At 48.5% G+C, this 24,940-nt stretch overlaps 1 protein-coding gene across 5 annotated transcripts in view; it reads left to right on the top strand.

Annotated features, from left to right (window-relative positions):
- Nucleotides 1–24,940, top strand: part of ADAMTS9 (ADAM metallopeptidase with thrombospondin type 1 motif 9) — a 159,029-nt gene that overhangs the window by 9,356 nt on the left and 124,733 nt on the right. For 4 of the 5 annotated variants that reach the window (XR_012906430.1, XM_075938511.1, XM_075938510.1 and 1 more), the window contains exons 4-8: nucleotides 18,975–19,261; nucleotides 22,667–22,750; nucleotides 22,862–22,986; nucleotides 23,443–23,483; nucleotides 23,597–23,702. Coding sequence is in view for 4 of the 5 variants with exons in the window: in XM_075938511.1 (XP_075794626.1) it covers nucleotides 18,975–19,261; nucleotides 22,667–22,750; nucleotides 22,862–22,986; nucleotides 23,443–23,483; nucleotides 23,597–23,702 (643 nt within the window). In the remaining variant the exon portion in view is untranslated. Of the gene's footprint in view, nucleotides 1–18,974; nucleotides 19,262–22,666; nucleotides 22,751–22,861; nucleotides 22,987–23,442; nucleotides 23,484–23,596; nucleotides 23,703–24,940 lie in introns of those variants that run through there. The other variant, XM_075938512.1, reaches the window with a different exon arrangement.

The raw sequence follows: 24,940 nt of genomic DNA, 5'->3' as shown, positions 1-24,940 counted from the left end.
GACCTTTCATCCTTTTTTTTCTGTTTTCTGTCCAGTTTCACCTTAAAAAAATGTTTAGCTCAGGTTCCCCCCCGCTACACCTCCTTTTTCCTTCAGTTTGGCATAAGAGACTTAGGCTGTGACTGAAGTAGATGAGAAGTGATTTCTCCTGTGCTGGAACAAGGATCAAATGTTGTGAGCACTGGCTAGAAGAATAGGCCCTTTCTGTGGCTTGTTTGGGAAATTGCTGCCGTGGGTTTGGGGGTGGCAGCAACAAGGGATGTTGAGGCTTAGCTAAATGACGTTTGTTAAATCAGAAGCTGCCATCAGGGCCAAATCCCCCCATGAAGCAGCAGCGCTCACCTCATTGGTGCTGCATAGATCAGAAAACGATCCAAACCTTTCCCCTTCTTAAAAGAGAGTCAGGGGAAAGCCGTCCTGCTGGTCGTATGATGGTGGTAAGAAATGAGAGCGGTACTCAGGGTAACACAGGACAGCGGGGTCCTGAGCTGTGGGAGAACATGCACAACTTGCTACGAGGGATGTCAACACGGAGACTGGGCTTCTCTGTTCATCCTGTTGACTGTGTGCATCCCCCTGCCCCCCCTTGCTGCCTCATGGACCAGCTCCCGCCTGCCGCCCGGCGCTGCTGCCTATGACCAGTAGGCCCCCCCGGAGGGGGCTGGGAGCGCACTGGGTGCTGCCCTCGCAGAGGGTCAAATAGTCCTGTAACCGCTAACATTTTGTGCGGCGTCACAACTATTCAGTAACGCGCGATCTGACATCCCTACTTGCTGCAGCAGACCCCCTGCAGGCTAGGGATGGGAAAGGTTAACCAGTAAACATCACACTAAACAGGTGATACTTCTCGTTCCGGTTAACCAGTAACCGGTGGGGGCTGGAACGGCTTCTTGCCTGCCACGGTCAGGGGCTGCTCCAGTCCACAGCCCCGATCCCGTTTAGTCGGTTAACCATTAGGTCAACCTATCGTTTAACTGAGTAACCAGAATTTTACATCCCTGCTGTGGCCACCGACTGGTAAGTAGGGGCTCTACCAAATGTACAGGCCATTTTGGGCCATTTTCACGGCTATAGGATTTTTAAAAATGGTAAATGTCATGGTGTCCGCTATTTAAATCTGAAATGCCACTGGGGTAATTGTAGGGGTCCTTGACCCAAAAGGAGTTGTGGGAGCAGGGTTGCAAGGTTATCATAGGGGAGGTTACGGTACTGCTACCCTTACTTCTGGGCTAGGGGGTGCTGCCTGCAGAACTGGGCAGCTGGAAAGCAGTGTCTGCTGGCTGGCAGCATATCTCTGAAGGCAGAGCTGCCAGCAGCTGCAGCACAGAACTAAGGGCAGCAAGGCATGGTAGGGCTGCCCTTACTTCTGTGCCGCTGCTGGCAGGGCGTTGCTCCAGAGCTGGGCGCCCGGCCGACAGCTGCCACTCTCCCACCACCCAGCTCTGAAGGCAGCACAGAAGTGAGGGTGGCAATATAGTGATTCCCCCTAAAAGAAACTTGTGAACTCCCCTGCAACTCTCTTTTGGGTCAGGACCGCTCATTTGAGAAACACTGGCCTGGTTTCCCCGGTGTAATTTGTACAACATAGGGTAAAACACGCAAAAGACCACATTTCCTGGCATGTTTTTCACGGCTGTGAATCTGGCAGGGCCTAACTGATAAAGGAAAGAGCAGGAAAGGCTGTTTCATTGCAGCTTTTTCTGGTTAGTTCCCGCAATTCTCAATGTTTTAGCATCTACGGAAAGCGACCGTAAAAATGTCTCTGGTGTGACTTCTGGAATTCTGAACTGTGTATTTCAACTGAACCATCTAAAACCCAGCTTGGTGTTTAGTCAGTGATTCAGCACACAGAAATGACACCACTCGACGTGGATAGCTAGTTACCAGACAGCTTCCCCCCCCAAAAAAAAAACCCCTCAAGTTCTAAAGATATTCATTACAGGTTGAACCTCTCTAGTCCGACACCCTCAGGACCTGACCAGTTCCAAACCCAAGAATTTTTTGGACTACGGGAGGTCAGTATTGTCTAGCAGCATTACCAACCCTTCCACTGCTTACTGGGCTGTTAGCAGACATTTAGAGGTAAATTAGAGCTAAATCACAGCATGGAACTCTGACAGCCAGGAGTGGGACCATGGGAAACTTGGCCACACCCATGAAAAGTGGACATCCAGCTCACTACAATCATTCCGGACTACAGATGTTTCCGGACCAGAGAGTTCTGGACCAGAGAGGTTCAACCTGTAGTCTGAGCATTTGAGTAGTCCTCAGTCTGTTTGTGGATATTTATTTTCCAGTGGGGGAAAAAGGTGAAATGCCAAATCGCTGTGAATTAGTCGCTCATCTCTTCAATAGAGAGGCAGCATTTGCTTCCCGCATGCCCGGTGTCGTCATTACCCATAGGACACTGATGTTTCCCAGAGTTCAGGCCAGATGAATGCATCCAGTTTCTGAATGGGTGGGAATCCTGTGGATAAAGGGGCTAAAGTAAATAGATCAGACTCTCACGTATAAATTAGCGCAGCCTTATTGGCTTTAGCTTACACCATATGTGGTCCTGGACTATATTCCATAGATGTAACGTATCCACGTGCAGACCTAATATTATGTGGATCCCATTTGGTTCCGTTTTCCCCCTGGGAAAAATGTGTCCTTTTTTGGATGGTGCCTCGAGTCATTGTACAAAACATGTCTCGCCGTGCAACTGCCATGTATGCCACCGAAATAATCAGTAATGTGTCACCGATTCCCAGAGGCACGAGTGAGCCATTTGCAATACATTACACTTTCAAAGTAACTTTTAACAGCCTTCCCTGCCGAACGCAGCCCTGGAGAGTCTCTGGCGCCTGGAGCCCTGTGTCCTCTGGCCTGAGCTACCGAAGCGTGGTTATAATGAAATCTTTGTTAACTGTGGGCCTGATCCTAGAAGATGCGGAGAACGTGTGCTATGCTGAGCAGTCTCGATTCTCGTTTTCCGTTCTGTTGATCTGTCTGCCGGAGATTACTGGTGGCACTCCCTTGATATTGCAACGAGTGGCTACGATTCTGGATTTCTAAAGCTTAGGGCCCTACTGCAAAGCCTGTATTTCCTCACAGGCCTCTAGGGAGGAAGGGGCAAGGAGGGACAACGTGGTGGGAGCCTTGTCGTAGGCAAGGGTAGAGGGTCTTGCATTTCCTGTGTGCAAGAGAGCTTGCAAACTAGAGTTTGTACCTTGGGGGAACAAGGCTCACAGCGTGTGAAATGTAAGGTTTTTCCCAGTGGGGAGTGCGAAACTTTTGGAGGCTGTCCACCAGATTCATTGAAAAGGCACATGTGTAAGAGAGAAAACTAGTCTCGTCCATAGGGTTGCCGGATACTTTAAAAAAAATAACATGGCGTGAAATTGGTTTAGCAAAAAAAAAAAAAAAAAAAAACTGCACCTTTAAATACCTCCCTGCTTCCCCACCCCTTCCAGATGCAGAAGGGGAAGAATGTCCCCACCGGCCTTCCGTCCAAGAAACACAGAAAATACCAGACATTTTACATCTTCGGTATTTTCTGGGGTTTTTTAACCAGACAGAGGCGGCGAAAACCGGACACCTGGCAACCCTACTTGTACACCAAGGGCATGGCGTCTTTAAATGAACGCCTGACTCAGGATAATGAAATTGTATGTGATTTGTTACAGTCCAAACTTCCTGTTTCCCAGAAGCCCCCACCTCTGCCTCTGTATCTCAGGGTTACACTCTCCTTCCACATCCCCTGGGATCTGTCTCCATCCCAACCCAACCTTTCCTCTCCACCCCAAGCACTTCTCCCTCAGCCGTCGCTCCCATCTTGGCTTCTGTGTTTCCAGCTACCAGCTGGGTTGTGGGTCTCACAATTAGGGATGTAAAAGGCTAACTGTTTACCTGGGAACCACTTCGCTGGTAAGTGGTTAACTGGCAGCTGCGAGTAGCGGCGCGGCACGACGGGCCCAGGCTGAGCAGCCCCCCACCCCGCACAGGGCTGGTCCGGCCTAGCTGGGCCCACCATGCTGCACCGTGGGCAAGGAGACCCTTCAGCCTGACTGGGCCACCCACCCGCAGGATCCCCGTGAACCCATTCAGCAGTTCACTGGTTGACTTTTTATGTTATGAGGGAGGAGACCTGGGAGAGGTGATTCAGACCCAGGGGTCTGGAGCGGGCACAGCCTCAGGAGGAAGGGAGCTGAGGGGGATATAAGCACAAGGGTCTTTGGGAGAGGCATGGGCTTGGGGAGAAGATGCAAGGCATTTAGGAAGGGTAATGGTGGTGGGCAGGCTTGTGTTGTGGTGCCTTTCGGTTGGGGCAGGAGATGGCAGCGAATTTGCCCTGTCTGGGGCTTTGTGGAAGCGGAGCGGGAATTGTAGTAACTGTGAAGGTCTATATGTCGGTCTATCCCCCGCCCCTGGCTCCAGCTTAGCCTGCCTGCAGCAATGTGCTTGAGTGCATAAACATTCCCAGCATGGGAGTCGAGCGTCGCTAGGAAGGCGTGCCGTTGGCAGGAGCGGTATTAAATGTTGTTGTGCTTGGAGCTGTCCGCGTGCTGGATTCCTTTCAAGGGGAAAACCCAGAATTCAGGGCTGGGGATGGGGGAGAGCATCTCTCCTTAGCAACAGTTGCCCCTGAGTTGGATGTTTCTGATGGTTGGAATATTGCACTGCTAGGTCCTACTGCCCAGCAAGACCCAGAGGCACAGAGACTGAAAAGACCTAAGTGGGGCAAAATAAGCCACAGTCATCTACAAGGAGCTGAACGTGGGCCAGGAGGTCTTGGCCCCATCCCCGGACGTCTCAATAAATGGCACCGTTTGATTTTTTCAGTTTGGAACAACTTTTGGTTGCGTGTTGCAGGAGAAAAGGGGACACGGAAGCAAAGCTTTTTCAGAATTTGCTTTTGCGGAGAATCTGGAAATGTGCTAGTTTCATTCCTAATCGGAATAAAGACAAATGCCAGAATCTCCAAACCCTTTGGGAAATGGGATTTCCATCCACCACCTGGTTCTAACAAGCTGTGAATGGGACGCTGGGTTATATGGAGGTACAGTTCTGCCTGCACATAAGGTATAGGTTACATCTATACATTTTTAGCAAATCCTTTCGCTGTTAAGGCTCTAGATCTAATTTAGCTCTATAAGCTGTTAAGCAGGCTCAAATTGACTTGGGTTTGAACTTTTGGTTTGCAGCACAGGTGGTCATCAGACCATTAGCGGCGTTGTTCCATATGTAAGAACGTGGTGCATGCTGTGTGTCATTGGATTTTTGTTTGGGCTTGAATATCCATTTCCTGTATTGTTTTTATTCTTCACTCCCACTCTCTAGTCTATAAATGCTGCTTTCAACATCCCATTGGACCAGTGTACAATGCTCTGGGGCCACAATCAAGGAACCGAGGTTTAGCGTCATGTGGCGTTATCCTTAATTCTGCCTTTAGAGTGGATTGTCAGAATAGACTACCAAGCAAGCCGCTCACCTCCCTCCTCCTTGCACTGTTCCAGCTGTCATCCCTGCAGCATGACAAGCATCCATCTCCGTTACGCTGGAATAAATACGGAATAAATTCATTTTCTACAGTAGAGTAACTCCAGAGTTACAAGGAGCCTTTACCTGCTGCCATTAAACGAGAGAGGTCTGAGTTGTCTTCTCTGATGAATGCCCATCACTTAAATAAGGCAACGTTTTTTGTTTATTTTATAGAATCATAGAATCCCAGAACTGGAAGGGACCTCAAGAGATCATCAAGTCCAGTCCCCTGCCCTCACGGCAGGACCAAATACTGTCTAGATCATCCCTGATAGATGCCTATCCAACCTGCTCCAGTGATGGAGATTCCACAACTTCCCTAGGCAATTTATTCCAATGTTTGACCACCCTGACCACATTAGTTTTTCCTAATGTTCAATCTAAACCTCCCTTGCTGCAATTGAAGCCTATTGCTTCTTGTCCTATCTTCAGAGAGCCAAGGAGAACAATTTTCCTTCCTCCCTCCTTCTTAGGGTTGCCAGATGGTTTCAACAAAAATACCGGACACACTTGATATTATATCACAATCTACATTACATCTTATTTAGAAAATACCGGACATTTATATTTTCTCAATTTGTTTCCCAAACCGAAAACTCAAATACTGGACTATCTGGTTCAAAACGGGACACCCGGCAACCCTACTCTTTGTAACACCGTTTTAGATACTTGAAAACTGGTATCCTGTCCCCTCTCAGTCTTCTCTTTTCTAAACTAAACAAGCCCAGTTCTTCAGTTTTCCCTCATCGGTCATGTTTTCTGGAGCTTTAATCAGTTGTGTTGCTCTTCTTTGGACCTTCTCCAATTTCTCCACATCTTTTTTAAAACGTGGTGCTCAGAACTGGATACGATACTCCAATTGAGTCCGAATCAGTGCAGAGTAAAGTGGAAGAATGACTTCTCATGTCTTGCTCACAACACTCCTGTTCATGCATCCCAGAATCATGTTTGCTTTTTTGGCAATAGTGTCACACTGATGACTCATGTTTAGTGTGTTGTCCACCATCACCTCTAGATCCTTTTCTGCATTGCTCCTTCCTAGACAGTCGCTTCCCATTTTGTATGTGTGAAACTGATTTTGCTTCATCCAATACAGTAAAGATATTTATTTTCTAGACTGATTGTAAAAACAGCTCCCATACCTGTCATTGGGCATGTGATTTCTTAGTGGATGGTGGAAGATCCCGAAGCAAATCTTCATAAATTACCAGCAGAAAAGAGTGCACATTTCTCTGAAATCTGGGATGGATGGATGGATGGCTCCAGGGTTTAGTTATGGGGTATAGCATCTTCCATCTATTGGTGGCTGGTTTAGGTCTCCCCTAAGACAGCAGTAGCGGATGCTTGTTCTTTAATTTTACGAAATGGCTGGTTTCCCTCTAGTTCTAGTATCCACATCACAAAATTCATCCCCTATTAGAAGCCTCAGAGAGGCCAAGGATTAAACTGGCAAGGAAATTGCATTGTTTCTCTCCCTCTTAACAGTGGCCCCATGAGGTCAGGGCAAGGGCACGTGGGCAGTGTTCCAAAGCTTGTTTTCCTGCTCTTCCCCATTGTACCTGTGTATTGGGCAAAGAGAGGTTGGTTCTTTCCCAAGACCAAAGGTGTGGTCTTGTTAGCAACTTTCATGAATTTCAGGAAAAGACTTGGAAATAATTAGAAGTTTTTTAAAGGGAAGGAGTTAAAAAATGTATACAAGGGCTGCAATGTTGAAGTTAACTCTAAAGCCACGTCTCCACTTACCAGAAGATTGAGGCTTTGGCAATCGATCTGCCGGAGTTTGATTTAGCAGGTCTAGTAAAGACCCACTAAATTGAATGCTGAGGGTGCCCCGGTCAGTGCCGGTACTGCTCACTGTTGCAAGGAGTAAGGGAAGTTGACGGGAGCATTTCTCCCATCGACCTCCCACTGTGGAGACAGCACCAAGCTCAGCTTGAGGTATGTTGACTCTAGTTACGTTTTTTACGTAACTGGAATTGTACCTTAAGCCGACCTTCCCCTCACAGCATAGACCTGGCACGTGGGTCTATTCTCCTTTGCTGGCATAATGTGTCTGGTAGCATCAGAGTTACATTTCCCATTGAGAGTTTTTCTAACAGCAGGGTTGGATCCTATATCTCGTACTTATAGGGGTGCATCTAGTGGAACTTCATCTGGGTAGGGGTAGCAAGGTCAAGTGGGTACTGTGAAACCAAGCACATATAAAAGCCACTCTGGATGGGCAAATTCTCTTTAGCTCTCACAAACAACTTCAGGTCCAGGGGTGTTGGGTCACAAGGTGTTTAACCGCCTAAAGGGAACACAGTTAAATTTTGCTGAGCTTTATGAAAGTGTGCAATAATTAACTTCCTGACTCTAGCTTTAGAGTCTGCTTCACTGGGTCAGAGCAGCTATGGAAGCTTTATAGACTAACTACCCAAATGCAAGTCTTATATACTGAAACATCTGGTTTATGTATTCAAATTGTATGTGATAAGTTAGTTAAAAAGCAGGGTGGTTTTTTTAAAATGAAACCTGGGAGAGAATTTTAATATGGTTAGTTATGTTCTCCCCTACTGCCTCAGCTTTCCTGAACTTGAAGCTGAACTGGAATTGCTTTCATTGTCACACGCCTTGTTTAATTGTGTGAAATGCTTTCTAGTCCCAAGGGCAAGATAATGTGGGAATGGAAAGGATTCCGAGATGTTAGGGATGAGTGATCACTTTTTAATTTTTTTATTGTTAGTATAACAATAGTTACTACTTCAAAAGCCATCATGGGTCTGCTCCTATCAGCCTTACTAATGCAATTAGTCGAGCCTTGTCTACTCTTACCAGGAGATCAGTTCTGTGGAGATTGATCTCCCAGGGCTCGATTTAGCGGGTCTAGAAAAGACCCGCTAAATCGACCGCTGATTGTGTTCCTGTCGACTCTGGTACTCCTCCGGGTTGAGAAAAGAAAGAGGGGCTGGCAAAATAATTTCTCCCAGTGACACCCCACCTTCCACTTAGTGAAGACAGCACAGTAATTAAGAGAGTCCCATTGATTTCATTTCAATGAACTTTGGCTCATCCTTTGGCCAAACGGCATGCAAAGTGAATGTAAAATGCTACAAGACCAAGAGGGTAGAATTTTACCTGCAATTTGCATCCTTCTAAATGACTGCACAAGGTACAATGTTGTTTGCTTGTGTGAATGAAATTTACAGGATTGAGTCTTTGGATCTGTGTGTTGGTTCCATTTTTTCCTTGCTGTTGCAAGTACAAATTAACTGTTAGCTTAGATCCATCAAGTACTGGGCAGTTGTGAAACTAAAACAATAATTCAAAGCAGACACAGCTTTAAAAAGTCAGTATTAGGAAATTGTCAGACTGTCTTTGACCACATTTAAATGAATATCAACTGTCAAAGCTGTACAAAGGATCACTGCCTTCGTTTTCAAATTATTAATCTAGTGGTTGCTTGGCTTTCAATGCTGGGCACTCAAAAATCCATCCAATCGCTGGGACTTAGATGTTATTGTGAATAAACTTCTCACTTGTTTCTTAAACCCATGTAATTGCTGTCACGTGGAGGTAGGTGTTTTGTAGTCATCGGCAAGAATTGGGAGATTGCCAAATAAGTATTTTGTTTCCTGATATCATCTGGTGATATATCAATAGGGTAGACAAATGCAAAACGTCACGCTCCTATTATAGCTCAAAACGTATGAGCTTTTAATTGCTTCCCATGTTACAGTAATACATTAAAGTTACTGTGTTGATTTCAGGATATGAAAGAGACAAGTGCGTGAAGTCACAACCTTTATTGGATTCACAATGTGAAATGATGGTGTCTGGGTGATATCTGAGTTTTTCACTCTGCTTAATTAGATTGTAATTAGGGATGTTAAATGGTTAACCCATACACCTGTGGCTTGCTGGTAAGCTAACTGCAGTGGCCAGCAGCGTTGGGCCAGGAAAGGGGACCCCCACAGCCGCAACGGGAGTAAGGATGTGAAAGGCTAATCGGTTAACCAATAAACCTCACCCTTAACAGGTGATGCTTACCGCTTCCCGTTAACCAGGGGGCTGCTCCAGCCCCGTGGGGCCTGCCGCGGGCAGGGCACCATGGGCATAGGGTATGTAAGGCAGGGCAAGGCCCTGCCTTCCTAAACTACCAGGTATGGCCCCGCCCACACTCCGCCCCCCAGAATGCCTGCTGGAGAGGCTGGGCAGTACGGTGCGCCGTCCTCCCTCCCCTGGTGGAGAGGCTGGGCAGTACGGTGCGCCGTCCTCCCTCCCCTGGTGGAGAGGCTGGGCAGTACGGTGCGCCGTCCTCCCTCCCCTGGTGGAGAGGCTGGGCAGTACGGTGCGCCGTCCTCCCTCCCCTGCTGGAGAGGCTGGGCAGTACGGTGCGCCGTCCTCCCTCCCCTGGTGGAGAGGCTGGGCAGTACGGTGCGCCGTCCTCCCTCCCCTGGTGGAGAGGCTGGGCAGTACGGTGCGCCGTCCTCCCTCCCCTGGTGGAGAGGCTGGGCAGTACGGTGCGCCGTCCTCCCTCCCCTGCTGGAGAGGCTGGGCAGTACGGTGCGCCGTCCTCCCTCCCCTGCTGGAGAGGCTGGGCAGTACGGTGCGCCGTCCTCCCTCCCCTGCTGGAGAGGCTGGGCAGTACGGTGCGCCGTCCTCCCTCCCCTGGTGGAGAGGCTGGGCAGTACGGTGCGCCGTCCTCCCTCCCCTGCTGGAGAGGCTGGGCAGTACGGTGCGCCGTCCTCCCTCCCCTGCTGGAGAGGCTGGGCAGTACGGTGCGCCGTCCTCCCTCCCCTGGTGGAGAGGCTGGGCAGTACGGTGCGCCGTCCTCCCTCCCCTGCTGGAGAGGCTGGGCAGTACGGTGTGCCGTCCTCCCTCCCCTGGTGGAGAGGCTGGGCAGTACGGTGCGCCGTCCTCCCTCCCCTGCTGGAGAGGCTGGGCAGTACGGTGCGCCGTCCTCCCTCCCCTGGTGGAGAGGCTGGGCAGTACGGTGCGCCGTCCTCCCTCCCCTGCTGGAGAGGCTGGGCAGTACGGTGCGCCGTCCTCCCTCCCCTGCTGGAGAGGCTGGGCAGTACGGTGCGCCGTCCTCCCTCCCCTGGTGGAGAGGCTGGGCAGTACGGTGCGCCGTCCTCCCTCCCCTGCTGGAGAGGCTGGGCAGTACGGTGCGCCGTCCTCCCTCCCCTGCTGGAGAGGCTGGGCAGTACGGTGCGCCGTCCTCCCTCCCCTGCTGGAGAGGCTGGGCAGTACGGTGCGCCGTCCTCCCTCCCCTGCTGGAGAGGCTGGGCAGTACGGTGCGCCGTCCTCCCTCCCCTGCTGGAGAGGCTGGGCAGTACGGTGCGCCGTCCTCCCTCCCCTGGTGGAGAGGCTGGGCAGTATGGTGCGCCGTCCTCCCTCCCCTGCTGGAGAGGCTGGGCAGTACGGTGCGCCGTCCTCCCTCCCCTGCTGGAGAGGCTGGGCAGTACGGTGCCCTGTCCTCCCTCCCCTGCTGGAGAGGCTGGGGATACTGGGGCCACACTGCGTGCCCTCCGCCCTCCTTGGTGCTGGGTTGGGCTGGGCTGGGCTGCATGGCGCAGCTCACCCTGCCTTCTCCCTCCCCTGAGGCTGTGCTGGGCTCGGCCAGGCTGTGCGGCGCGGTGCACCTTCCTCCAGGGCTGGGGAAGCTGCAGCAAGCCACACCTGCTCCCCTTCCCTCCCTGTGGTTGGAAGTGGGGAGCACAGGTGCGGCGCACTGCCCTGCCTTCACTGACCACCTATGCTGGTGGACTTACCACCTCCAGCCCTGCCTTCACTGACCACCTATGCTGGCCACTGCTCTGGCCACCCCGAGCAGCCCCTGTCTGCCCAGATGCGTCCAGCTGCTTGTTTTAAACATTCCGTGTAACTGGCAATGAGGTTGGAGTAGCCAGCGTGTAAACAGTCGCCCAGTTTGGGTTGCTCTGCACGTCTAACACATATTTTGGGTTTGAAAATGGATTTAAAACACAGGCCTTCGTGCTGGGGGAAGGGCACATGCCGTTGTCTGAGTCATCCATGAGAGCTCCCAAAGAGAGGAGAGCAAATCTTTTCCCCAGATGTGCGTGCGTGGGTTTGCATTGTGCATTTGGCAGCATGCGGAGGATATTCCCTTTTCAGGTTAGTTGCTTATTCTCTGATGCTGCGATAAGGTCTTCAGGGACAGGACACCTGCTGGTGCTCTGCGTAGGGTGGGACCCTTGGGCCCGTACAAGGTCTGCAGGGGCTCTAGACCTTTGCTGGATCAGCGCCTGGGTCCAATGTTCTCATTTGGCGTCGGTGGGGTTTTCGCGTGGCAGGCAGGATTCCACGTTTTTGAAAACAGGAACGTTGTGATTAAAACCACAAACGCTAGCCGGAGGACTCAGGGCAAGCGTAGTCCTACAAGCCACTTTGAATTAATGTGCCTGAGGGTATGTCTAGACCACGTTGTTTTTTTGAAAAAACTGCCCTTTTTTCGAAAAAAACATCACCTGCGTCCACACTGCAATTGCATTCTTTTGAAATTAAATCGAAAGAATGCAGGGGGGTTTCGACATTGGTAAACCTGCAACTACGAGGAAGAACGCCTCTTCCGAAAGAGCTCTTTCGAAAAAAGGTGTGTGTGGGACATTTTTCGAAAGAAAAGGCAATCGAAAAAAGCACAGGTGCCCTGGTGGCTATTCTCTGAATAGCAATCGGGGCTTTCTTTCTGCTTTCCGAAAAAGCAGATCGCTTTTTCAATCCGGTTTTGAGGTGTGGATGCTCTCTTTCGAAAGAATCTTGCAGTCTACACAGACTTTGATTGACCTCCTTTTGCACTGGTGCTGTCCCGTTAGCGGGTGATTTTCATTTTATTTCTTGCTTGACGCATTCTAAAGGACTGGGGTTAAATCCACAGGTGGCATAAATCACCACCTACAGCTGTGGTATGTTGGCATTACCAGGATTAGGGTTCTGTCTATCTTAGGGACTTAAATGGTTCCCATTATTTGAGAGCCTCGTGATCTTTAATGTATTTATTCTCACAACAACCCAGGAAGGTAAGGAAATGCTATTATCCCCATTTTTTAAATGCGAAGCTGACACGCAGATTAAGAGACTTGCCCAGGGTCGTGCAATCCGTCTGTGGCAGAGCAGGAAATGGAAGCTAGGTCCCAGCTAGTGCTGGAACCACTGGGCTATTCTTCTTCTCACTGTGAAGTTACAGATATATAACCTACGTGCGGGTAGGGGGGAGGGGAGGTAAATCTAAGGTTGTATTGGTGGCGATTTACTTACCAATTCTCCTCTGTCTAACATAATGTATTTTCAAGAACCTTGAATTCATGGATAGGGACTGCAGCTGGGTTTTCTATAGAAATCCTCTAAAAGCTGAAAGGAGGAAATTATAATAAAAGGATTCATTTTCCTTTTCTCTCTGTTAACTCCTTAGGGAAGTTGAACAAGTTTACAAATTCTTGCCATGTGAATATCAGACTCAAAACATTTCTGACAACAGATTGCTTTTGTTTAAAGAGGCATTATACGTGAATGTAGTCTTCAGAGTTCTCTATTTAACAGCCTTTTACTACATTGCACAGTGAGCATCATTATAGTCCCTGTGTTGTCTCTTGTGACTTTATTAAATTGAGTGAGAGCTTTCTCTGCACATATTGAACAGAATAGGCATGTCTCTCTACATTTGAATATTTAGAAATGTGGACAAATGTACTGCTTTTTGTGTAGGCAAATGCACTTTTGAGTATTGAATACAAGGAAACTAACATCTAAGTATCTATCTGTTTTGCAATGTACGCTATTGAGGTGTTTGTTTGGAATCATTCCTCTCTGTTTAGGCTATTTTTCTTTTTCCAGTGAGATACTAGCAATAGCCAAGCAGTTACCAGACTTTGAGAGATTCATTCTTCATTTCCTTTTCTGTGACCATTTCCACCAGGAATCCCCAGAACGATTTGAAGAGTCGCTTTTTTTTAAGGGATCCAGTCTTTGCCATAAGTATTGCCATGATTTTAGTTGGGGGTTGGTCTTGCTTTGTGCGGGGGGTTGGAGTAAATGACCTCCTGTCATAGAATCGTGTATGATTCTATGATAAAAAAGTTTTGCCCAGGCACGCGTGCACAGAGGGGAGCCGGCAAAGTGTGGGAGGGGCCCGGATCTGTGCTCCCGGAAGGGGCGGGGACTTAGCGGAAGGGGTGAGGCCAGCCGTCTGTGCCACCTGGGCCACAGCATTCTGGCTACCTCCAGTCCTTAGAGTCGCCGGGAGTGTACTGCACAGCACTCTGGCGGCAATTTAAAGGGCCCACAGCTCCGGCTGCTGCCGTTATCCCCATAGCAACTTGCATGCAGACCGTTACTAGCTTCAGGGCTTGTTCTTTTTAAAAACTGAATAATGCTCCAAAAGATAAACCAGGACAGCCGCTTCCATGCAGGCTAGACTACACAACCCTACATAGAGAATGTGCTGTTTTTCCTTCACAGTGAAGAGCCAAACCCCTCAAATACCCCTGCGCAGACACACCTCCCAGAAGAGGTACACACAGCCGCCCTTTTGAGAAAGAGCGTCTGCTTTTTTCATAGGCGCAGCCTAGGTGAGAGAACGTTCTGTCATCCCCCCTAACCACTTGTGCTGAGCATCCGTGACACCCAACCCACATGGAACGTCAAATCCTAATAACCCCTCCGCCCCGACAATTGCCGTAGCTGTTCAGCTCACATGGGCTGCTTGGTCCAGTGACATGATAACTCACAAAGCCCTTTGGACGCCAGTCTAGGGTCCCTCCCTGAGGGTGGCTTCCTGGTCTCGATCTGAGTGACTTGTGTAAGGTCCTGCAAAGTCCTTAGTAGGTTGGTGAAATTGCTGTTTACTGACATTTACCAAACGCACACACCGGAGACGAAATAGTTCAGGCGACGATCAACATTTCCAGATCGGCAAAGCCATGAAAGAGCGGCTTGGGAAAGAGTTAGAGATCGAGTTAAGGCTATGACTTATGAGGAGAGGCTGAGGGACTTGGGTCTGTTTAGTCTGCAGAAGCAAAGAGTGAGAGGGGATTTGATAGCAGCCTTCAACTTCCTGAAGGGAGATTCCAAAGAGGATGGAGAGAGGCTGTTCTCAGTAGTGACGGATGGCAGAACAACGAGCAATGGTCTCAAGTTGTGGTGGGAGAGGTCCAGGTTGGATATTAGGAAAAACTATTTCCCTAGGAGGGTGGTGAAGCCCTGGAATGGGTTCCCTAGGGAAGTAGTGGAGTCTCCATCCCTAGAGGTGTTTAAGTCTCGGCTTGACAAAGCCCTGGCCGGGTTGATTTAGTTGGAATTGGTCCTGCCTAGAGCAGGGGGCTGGACTTGATGACCTTCTGAGGTCTCTTCCAGTTCTATGATTCTATGATTCTATTGACAGGTGTACTGTGATCCAGGGTAAATGGCGTAGTTACCCCAAGGCCCAGCGATTCCAAGGGGCCCATTTTTCCGGGGCGCTCTTGCTACTATTGTGACAGCGGCAGCTGGAACCCCAAGCCCTTTAAATTGCCGCCGGAGCGCCGCCCCACGCTCTGTGCATCTCTGAGTGCTAGGGTGGGGGTGGGGCACAAGAGCACAGTGCTACTCCCCCTCCGGCCCCACGCCTTGCCAAGGGACCCGCGTAGGCTGTCTGCTCCCCCGGTTTTGACATCTGCCCACAATTTGTGTTTGAACGGACAGAAAACTCTCTCACTTTCTAATTCTCAATGTCCTCTGCCGTGCAGTAATTGCCTGAGCCCCCAGGAGTTCCTGCAAAGGTGAGCGTTGAAAAGAGAGAGAAATAAAATAAAAGCTTACAACCCCTAATTTTGCACAGCCATGAAAATATAAATTGATACAAATAAAAAAAGCTTTAAAATAAGCACCGATATTTGCTCTCAAAATTATAGCCATGAATTCTGCCAACCCTCCCCATATACGCTCTCACAAAGACACCTGCCCCACTTAATTGTAAACTTGCGTCTTAGAAAAGAAAGTCCCCAAGTACCAAACGTCCCTGGCTCCTTAACTACAACTCATTGATGATATGAAATACTTCTTTCCTTCTTGGACCTAAGGACTTTGCAGGTGCCCTAACATAGGGATGCTGCTGACCAGTAAGGTCCAGCGAAGCTGTACAATTACAGGAAACTTTAGGGGGAGCCAGCCCACCCACTGAGTTTGGGTTTCCCTTGGCAGCACTACAGTCTCCCTGCAGGGCAGGTAGATCCACTAGGTGCTGAATGTGGCTGCCAGTGTTGTACCCTGGCTAGGCAAGAGAATTCAGTACCAATTAGTCGAGAGGCTCCAACTTCTAACGGAGGGGTAAAGTGTTTTCATGCAGGAATGTCTCCCATTAAGGCAGAGCTCCACAGCGGCTTCAGAATTGGTACAGTCGTGCTCCACAATGGTCTTGCAGGTGGGCCGTGGGTTCGGGGCTTGCCCCTTCTCCGCTGTGTGGAGCCTATGATGGCGCTCCAGCCCTCCCCTGCCTCAACGAGCCTGGAGCACAAGTGCTGGCTTCCCGCTGCAGGAGAGGAGGAAGCGGCTCCTTACACTGCTGCTCCCCTTCTTCCCAGCTGGGGGAATGGCAGCACAGGAGACTGCTCACCTGGAGGCTTTCCCCGCTGCTCCCATTGGCCGGAATCATGGCCAATGGGAGCAGTGGGCGCAGGGGACCTGGGAGCAGCAGGAGGCGCAGAGCCAGGTAAGTGCCCCCCCCATCTCCCTCATGCACTTTCCTCCCTCCAAGACCCCACATTCTTAGCCTGCTCCTGCACCCTCCTTCCCCCACAGCCCTCCTCACCCTCAGCTGGCTCTTGCACCCTCCTTCCTTCCCAATACCTCTCCTCCCACCTCAGCTGGCTCTTGCATCCTCCTTCCTTCCCAATACCTCTCCTCCCACCTCAGCTGGCTCTTGCACCCTCCTTCCCCTCCGCCCTCAGCCTGCTGCTGCAACTTCCTTCTCTCCCAGCACCCCTCCTCCCGCCTCAGCTGGCTGCTGCGCCCTCCTTCCCTCCTGTCACCCCTCCTCCCGCCTCAGCTGGCTGCTGCAGCCTCCTTCCCTCCCATCATCCCTTCTCCCGCCTCAGCTGGCTGCTGCACTCTCCTTCCCTCCCAGCACCCCTCCTCCCGCCTCAGCTGGCTGCTGCACCCTCTTTCCCTCCCAGGCCCCTCCCACCCATCCCCCACTCCTAGTCCACTCCTGCACCCATTGTGTCATGGCGGGAGGTTGGCTGGTGGTCTGCAGAAAGGTCTATGTTGAGCAGGGTGGGCCACAGGCCAAAACATGCGAGAATCCCTGCTCTAGGGTGCTGAAACAGCAACTTTTCATTTGTGACCTGTTGAGCCTCCGTTCTGCCCCTAGTCTGGGCACATCTCTATATCAACGAGAAGCAACCTAAGGTGTTTGGCTGAACACCAGAAAGGAGAGTGACCCGTAGGGATAGCTGGCCGGTCTGCGCTGGTTTACACGGGTGTAAGGGGCAAGCCACCGCTGCCTGTGATGTTATCTGAGCGTGAGAGCAGAGTCCTGCCTAGTTTAGTGCAAAGGTAACTAGAGGGTTTTTTCATGTTGCTTCCTCAGATAGTTGGGGCGGGGGGGGGGGGGGGTTAGCTGTCATTAGATGGCCCACCCCAAACATGCGGTATGTATTGTTTGCCGAGCAGCAGCGTTTAATTTTAAAACGTTGTCTATTGATTTACAGGAAGCAAAGTAACATGTCTCAGTTGAACGGTGCTTGGGCCGTTTACTCTGCAGGCTGCTGCTCTTGGCTAACATTTTGAAATCCCTGCTTTGGAACTTATTACGAACACATCCGACAAGGAAACAGCACATGTACAAGAGCCAAGAAGCACCCTATCGCTGAAATCTTGTTTGCACTCTGCTTCCTGTACCCTTCTCCGCGTGTCCGATAAGGAAGCTGGATGCTTTTCACCTGCATGATGTAGTCTTTGTAGCTTTCCCTTAATTTCTACGTCTGCAGCCGGGTAGATGAAGAGTACAGATTTGGCTTTGTTACTTAGCAGCCCTGCACTGTTTCTCTGGGATGAATGGCATTCAATTAGCTACTGCCTATGAGGAGCTGATTAAAACTCAAGAGGCATCAAATACCAGTGCTTTGCTCTTGCACTTAAATAATGCTATAATTACTTACTAATCAGATGGTAAATCTTAATGGTACATGTTCCATGTGTGTTCTTGGCCCGGATACCCTCCTCACTCTGTCATCTTCCTAGCTACTTGTAGCGTATTTTCCAGTCCCCTTTTTATGTTTTGCCTAACTGAATATCAAAAGCAGTATATATGAAACAAACTGTGCTCTATTCTTTAGTCGGTGGCAGCTGTGTTGTTTGATGACCTTTACCGTTTTGGTGGCACGGCATAATAAGAGGGGGGAAAGTATTTGAAGCGCAGCCTTGCTATTGTTACAGGCAGAAATGTATCCCGTGTAGTTGCTTCACCTCTTTATTCTGTCCTCCAGTTGTGAGTAAGGCAAGGGTTACTCTTAACAGCCACATTGGACGCACATGGAATCTATACACAGCTGCAGACAGAATCGTTACAAATTCCTTGATATACGTATAGCAAAGTTAGCTGGTTTTTAACTAGGGATGTGAAAGAGTAAACGTGTACATGGTTAACCGACGAGCCTGAGCTCATCAGAATTGTTCCCTCTAATGTTTTCCATCCATGTGCGGATTAATAATTGCAGGGCCGGCCCACATTGTGGCACCTGAGGCGGGGAGCTCAAATGACGCCACCATGCCCCTCGCTTGGGCCAAAACTTCAGAAGGTCTCAATTCTCTGGGTCCTAGTGGCGCCCCCCCTCCCAAACCCCCACAGTCTGGCACGTGAGGCGGCCGCCTCAGTTCTCCTCATGGTAAGGCCAGCCCTGAAAAAATGTTATGTGCACCTATGCACGTGCAGATGTGCATCACCAAGCACATGCTGTCGCTGTGGGAGGCTCTGGGCGCTCTGCTAATCAGCTGAGTGGCACCTCAATTTCTCCTGGGTGGCTGCTCAGCTTACAAGGAACACTGCTCATGAGTTAACCTTCATGGTTACAAGCAGCCCCCTCCCCCATGTAAACGGCTAGCCGCTGAAATTTTCAGCAGTTACATGGTTACCTACATGCACACATTTTAACATCCCTATTTTTGAGTGTGAATTCTATGTACAGGATTGAAGTCCTTTAAACACACGTTTAACTTTAAGCATCATTGACTTTGGTAGGACAACTCATGACTTTAAAGTTAAGAACATATTTAAGTGTTTTGCTGCACTGTGGCTTTCCGTGCAACCTTAGAACAAATAGCTAATTAGAACAAATCTGCAGGATTGTAGGACACAGACTACTAGCTGTTGTAGGGCCAGAAAAGTATTTCTAATATGAAAAAACATGTGGTTTTGAATGCACTCAATTAGGAATCCAGGCCATCTCTTTCTTTCTTTCATTCTTTTTAAACCGTAGGGCATGAAAATAGTCACAAGAAGAGCAAGAGGAAAAACCAGAGAAGACCATGGCAAGAAAGTAGTCTGGTACCTGACGTGGAGGTGTTCAAACGTAGCATAGAAGGAAATCAATTTTCCACAGTTAGCAACAAGACTGAGAACACAGGAGAAGGCAAGACGCACCGAAGAGCAAAGCGTTTCCTCTCTTACCCTCGCTTTGTGGAAGTCATGGTGGTGGCGGACAGCAGAATGGTTGCCTATCACGGAGCGAACCTACAACACTATGTCCTAACGTTAATGTCAATAGTAAGTATCAAAATGGAGGAAGAATTTTTCCCCTCCGATCTTACTCGCCCCCTTATGGATGGGGCGATGTAGGACAGCTTGTGTGCCTCAAGTTCTGTACTGACGTCAGGATTAGGTTAAGCCTCTGATTGACAAAACTTCAGGCCCGGCTCCTCCCTCACTACGGAAAATTTTGGAGCCCCTCAAAAGACACTTCGAGGCCTGCTGGATGGGTTCTTCCATCCCTGGCTCCACCACACACATTAACTGTTCTGGTGGCTCACTCCTTCAGTTCCCCAAGCCTTCAAGAGTAGGGTAGTCTTTGAGGTCCAGAGGATCTTCCCCTCAGGCCCATGTGCAATACAAGCTGAATGGGAATCTTGCCATAGGTGGCTTCCCAGCTTACATGGTCAGAAAGGTGGGTCCCCTCCATGTCCCGCCCTTTCAACGTGCTGGGATTTGGGGGTTGGCTGTAGGAGAAAGGAAATAAGGAAAAGTTACTTGCTTGCCTCCATAACACAAGAACAAGGGGGTCACCCAATGAAATTAATACCCAGAGGCTGTTGGGAAGACCAGGACTTTAACCAGGTTCAAAAAAGAGCTAGCTAGATTCTTGGAGGTTAGGTCCATCAATGGCTATTAGCCAGGATGGGCAGGAATGGTGTCCGTAGCCTCCTTTGTCAGAAGCTGGGAATGGGTGATGGATTGGGATTCCCTGTTGTGTTCATTCCCTCTGAGGGGGTGTAGCATTGTCCCCTGTGGGAAGACAGGACAGTGAGCTAGATGGACCTTTGGTCTGACCCCATTTGCCATTCTTATGTTCTTACCCAATTTTCATTGCTGCTTAAAGGAAGAGGGAAATACTAGCTGGTTCATGACGGGCAGAGGTGTCAGTTGACCTTCCAGTAAGGGGTAACAGTCCCAGTGGCAACTCTCTTTGCATGCAACCGGAGGGTGATTTTCCTTAGTGCTCACTGGTTCCAAATGCCACTGGATCTTTGTGCTGGGCTCAGTGATGGTCTCTGAGCTGTCTGTGCCTGCCGAGCACTGAGCTCTGCCTGCAGGCGTGGGAGCGGATGCTCCGGGGTGGCAGATTCTGGATCACAGGACTCCATCTTCCCTAAACCAGATGCAATCTCTGAACCCAGAGTCCAGATGCTGGGGCACAAAAGACTCTGCCACTCTCTGTCATGAGGGGAGATTTACAATAGGAGTGTGTTTAGGGTCTAGTGCCCTCGGGTATCTTAGAACCATCTTTTCAATGTAGCCACAGGGGTCATCTTACCACATAATGCTCAGTGACTCTCTTCTCTGGTGCATGGGACATGGAACAGTATGGAAATGCATTTCATATTCCATTAAAACAATGAGCAATTCTATGGCACCTTAGGCTGTGTCCAGACTCAGGGTTTTTTTTTGAAAAAAGTAGCCTTTTTTCGAAAATACTTCCCCTGCGTCCAGACTCAAGCCGCATTCTTTTGAAATTAATTCGAAAGAACGCGGCTTTTCTTTCGATGGCGGTAAACCTCAATTTACGAGGAAGAACGCCTTCCTTCGAAAGTTCCTTTTTTGAAAGAAGGCGTTCTTCAATGTAAATAGGGCATCTTCGAAAGAAAGCATCCAGACTCACTGGATGCTTTCTTTCGAAAAAGCAAGCCGCTTTTTCAAAATTTCTCCGTGCAGTCTAGACGCTCTCTTTCGAAAGAAGCCTGCAGTCTAGACATAGCCCAAGAGACTAACAGATTTACTGGGGCATAAGCTTTCGTGAATAAAACCCACTTCATCAGATGAATTAGAGTGGAGTATACAGAGGTATGGCATGTGTGTGAGGCTATGTCTATACTACAGGCTTCTTGTGCAAGAAGCTTTTTGCAGAAGAGATCTTCCGCAAAAACTTCTTGTGCAACAGAGCGTCCACACTGCAAAAGTACATCAAAAAAGCGATGCTCTTTTGCGCAAGAGAGTGTCCAGACTGCATGGATGCTCTCTTGAAAGAAAGCGCAGATAGCTATCCACAGAATGGCCACCAGGGCACCTGTGCTTTTTCCTCATTCCTGTTTTTCGCAAAAAAACTCTGTTGCCCATACACACATTCCTCATAGAAAGAAGTATACCTACACCGGAAAAACCCCTCTGCTCTTTCGTTTTACTTGTACAAAAACACGTTTGAGGTGTGGATGCTCTGCGAGTTTTTGTACAAAAATCGTTGGTTTTGCACAAAAACTTTGTATTGTAGAACCAGTCTCTGTGTGTGTGTGTGTGTGTGTGTGTGTGTGTGTGTGTGTGTGTGTGTGTGTGTGTGTGTGTGTGTGTGTGTGTGTGTATTTACACAATATAGACATGGACAGCAAAAGAAAATGGATATTATTCAGTTAGATAATTTATGCTGTGCTTTACAGAGATGAGCTGTCAAGAAATAAAAATAATCCATTTACGTTCCCCGATAAAGATGAAAGAGAGACAGAGGGATAGAAAATAAATGTTATGAGAAAGGTTCCTTGAAAAGGGAGCAGGTAACCTCTGCCTATAAAGACCCAAGTACTAGAAGTGTAATCAATATTGTTTTGTGAAATTAGTTGTGATACATAATGATTCTCTGGGTGGATGTTATGCCAAAAGCTTCAGTCATTTTGGCTGGAGACTTGCCATTTATTTGAAAGCACTAGTAAATATCCATTGCAAAACATTCCTGGAATAGTCCTCAGCACTGATCAGGTGATCCATTCAGGTTTTTTTAATCTCTGATTTCTGTGGTACAAATTCCGCTCCCAAACTACTTCCCAGTACTTCCTGCCTTGCAATGTTATCCATGGAAAAGTAGAGTATAATACAGATCAACGCACATTTGCAGTAAAAGCTTAGGGAAAATATACAAAGATTATCAGGAGAAATTACCACCTCTTCTCCCCCCAAACATGCAAATTTCATAAAGTTTTATTTACCAGCAATGAATGGCCAAGATCATCAAGTATGAGGGTGGTTTTGAGGGTCCGATTTGAGACTTTTTTTTAGAAGGGCTAGATTTTCAAGGGGCAGGTTCTCAATATGTAAGCCGTCTTGAGTGTGGCACCTGAGATGTTGAAGCTTTTGAAATCACTGGTGGTTTTTGAAAATCATAGCTAGTGAATCATTGCAGGTGTATCTCTGAGGATAGACTGTGGCCCTGTAATTTCGGGGCCGAATTGAAAGACTGGATGCAAAAGAAAATGCTGGGATTCTGACACACACAATGCCCCTGGGTGATGCTAAATATGTCAAGGTTTTGCACTCAGTTGACCTGTATGATCAGACCATTCTACTATCAAAACCAGTGACAGCGAAAAACTGCCGCCCTCCATTCATTGAGAAAACAGGAGACCAGTTTGTGTTGCTTTAATTCTTCATTTGAATCCAGCATTAACTCTGAAAATCTCTCTTTTGATGCAGGTAGCCTCTATCTATAAAGACCCAAGTATTGGAAATTTAATTAATATTGTGATTGTGAAATTAGTCGTGATCCATAATGAACAGGTAATGAAAATATTTTTTTCCTCTTTCTGCTTGCGACAGGGAATGAGCATTGAGATGAATAACTAAAATGCACATTTTTATATATATATATATATATATTTTTATGGCTAGGATGGCCCTTCAATATCGTATAATGCCCAGACAACATTAAAAAACTTTTGCCAATGGCAGCATTCCCAGAACCACCCTGAAGAACACAACCTGCCCAGACATGATACCGCCGTCCTTGTTACCAGGTATATTGGGTTTTCTCATTAATCGTGTAGCCATTTGAGTGTCCCAGTTGGAAGCTATGGGTTTATAATGCATGCGATCATCAGAAATAATTGATTGTGCATAGCACTCTAATGACAACAAGTGTCTGGATTACAACTGTGGAAGTAGCGTAGCAATGAAAAGATGCAGGGTAAATATTTATCCCTCTGTTAAACACATCTTAGACTGATTGTAATGTTCAGGGCCTCATTGAATGCCATTGAAGGAAATTGGCAACACTCTAGTTGACTGTAATAGACAGTCAAAACAAGCCTCTCTGTTCAGTTCACTGACTGCTTGTGTGACCAAGCCAGCTTGCGAACGTCAGCGGGAGAATCAAGAACTGCTTTTGAATGATATTTTTTTTTATTTTTGCATTTGTACTGTAACTTGCGTGTACATGAAAATTAAAAGCGTCAAGTCTGTTCTGCTTTCAGACAGGATATATGTAGAGCTCACGACAAATGTGATACATTAGGTAAGCTTAATCTATTATTTTTTTGTTGTTGTTTTTACTCCTTTGAGGTGATGCTGTTAATATGTGCTTACCCACAAGCGATATTTCTCTTTGTTCTGCCGTTGCCTTTCTAGGTCTGGCTGAGCTGGGCACCGTCTGTGATCCGTACAGAAGCTGTTCAATTAGCGAAGATAACGGACTAAGTACTGCTTTTACGATAGCACATGAACTTGGCCATGTGTATGTTGTTTGTAATGAGTTTACAAAACAGTAGCCACGCTGAGCCTAGCTACTTGGGAAGAACTGAGGGCACATGGGTAGAAGGTGCAAGTATAAACAGCAGATAGTATCTGGAAGGGAGCTGAAGATGCTCCGTTTAGCAGCATGGACCGGCTAAGGGAAGGCCCAGCCCAGAGGGAGCACAAAACGGGTGGGATGGTGGGTCTGAGCGAGCCCTCACTGACCTTCTCATACCCCTGTCCAAATCAAACACACACCCATATCCCCTCCTCCACTGCTCTTTCCTCTCAGGCCTCGCTCACCTCTAAATGCAGAGATTGGAAGCCATTAGGGTGTTGCCAAGGTCTCGACGGCCTATGGAGCGGGTCTATTTTAGGTCCTTGCTCTGCTTCCCCTAAGCGGCCAACTCGCTTTCCTCACGAGGCTGGGTTGGTGTGTGGCGAAAGGGACAAGACAAACATCTCTTCTCCTGCCTCAACCTGTTCCTCAGCCTGTCAGAAGAGACCCTTCCCGGCATGTGACTCAGCTGGCGTCCGTGGAGAAGTTAGGCCAGAGTTGGAATTTAGCCTCCCCCAGGCGGTGCTCATGTTGATGGGCGTGGCCATCAATCAAGCCAGAATTCCACATGTCCCTACGTGTCCAACTGAGCATTGAAGTGAGGGATGTCAAAGAGGTGCTTAGTCATGCAGTCCTTTGCCATGCCGGGCGTGCTAGCTCTCTGATGGCTACACCCCCATGGAAAATAACATGCTGTGTGTTAGGGTATGTCTACACAGCAGTGCTATTTCAGGAAACTTCAGGTATCCTGAAATAGTCTTTTCTTCGTCTTGACAGCACGCTTATTATTTGGAAATATAATACCGGTGCGCAATTCCAACGTCCTGGTAAACCTCGCTCCACGAGGATTAAGGGACTTGTCGGCATAGCACTCTATTTCGAAATAAGCTCAAAATAAGATACGCGATTTGCGTATTGCGTAGCTTTTGTCACGCTAGCGCTTCAGTGTAGACACACCTTTACACTAGAGAGTTGGGATGAGTGAGTTCTAATAAATAGTTCATTCTCCACTGAAAACATTGGGGCAGTGTATTTTTAATTGCAGTTGTGGGCGGGGGGGGGAGGGGTATTTGATGCCCTGACAGAAATCTCCCAAAGGTTTGGCCGTCCTCACCTCTGACTTGCAGCAGCTTACTTCCTGATCTTTGTGCAAAAGGGACTTTGAGGTAGGAAGGGGAAGT

The sequence above is a fragment of the Pelodiscus sinensis genome, chromosome 11 (assembly GCF_049634645.1).
Source record: "Pelodiscus sinensis isolate JC-2024 chromosome 11, ASM4963464v1, whole genome shotgun sequence".
NCBI classification, from domain to species: domain Eukaryota; kingdom Metazoa; phylum Chordata; order Testudines; family Trionychidae; genus Pelodiscus; species Pelodiscus sinensis.
The sequence above is the reverse complement of the archived record's forward strand: the minus strand, read 5'-3'. Positions and strand labels throughout refer to the sequence as shown.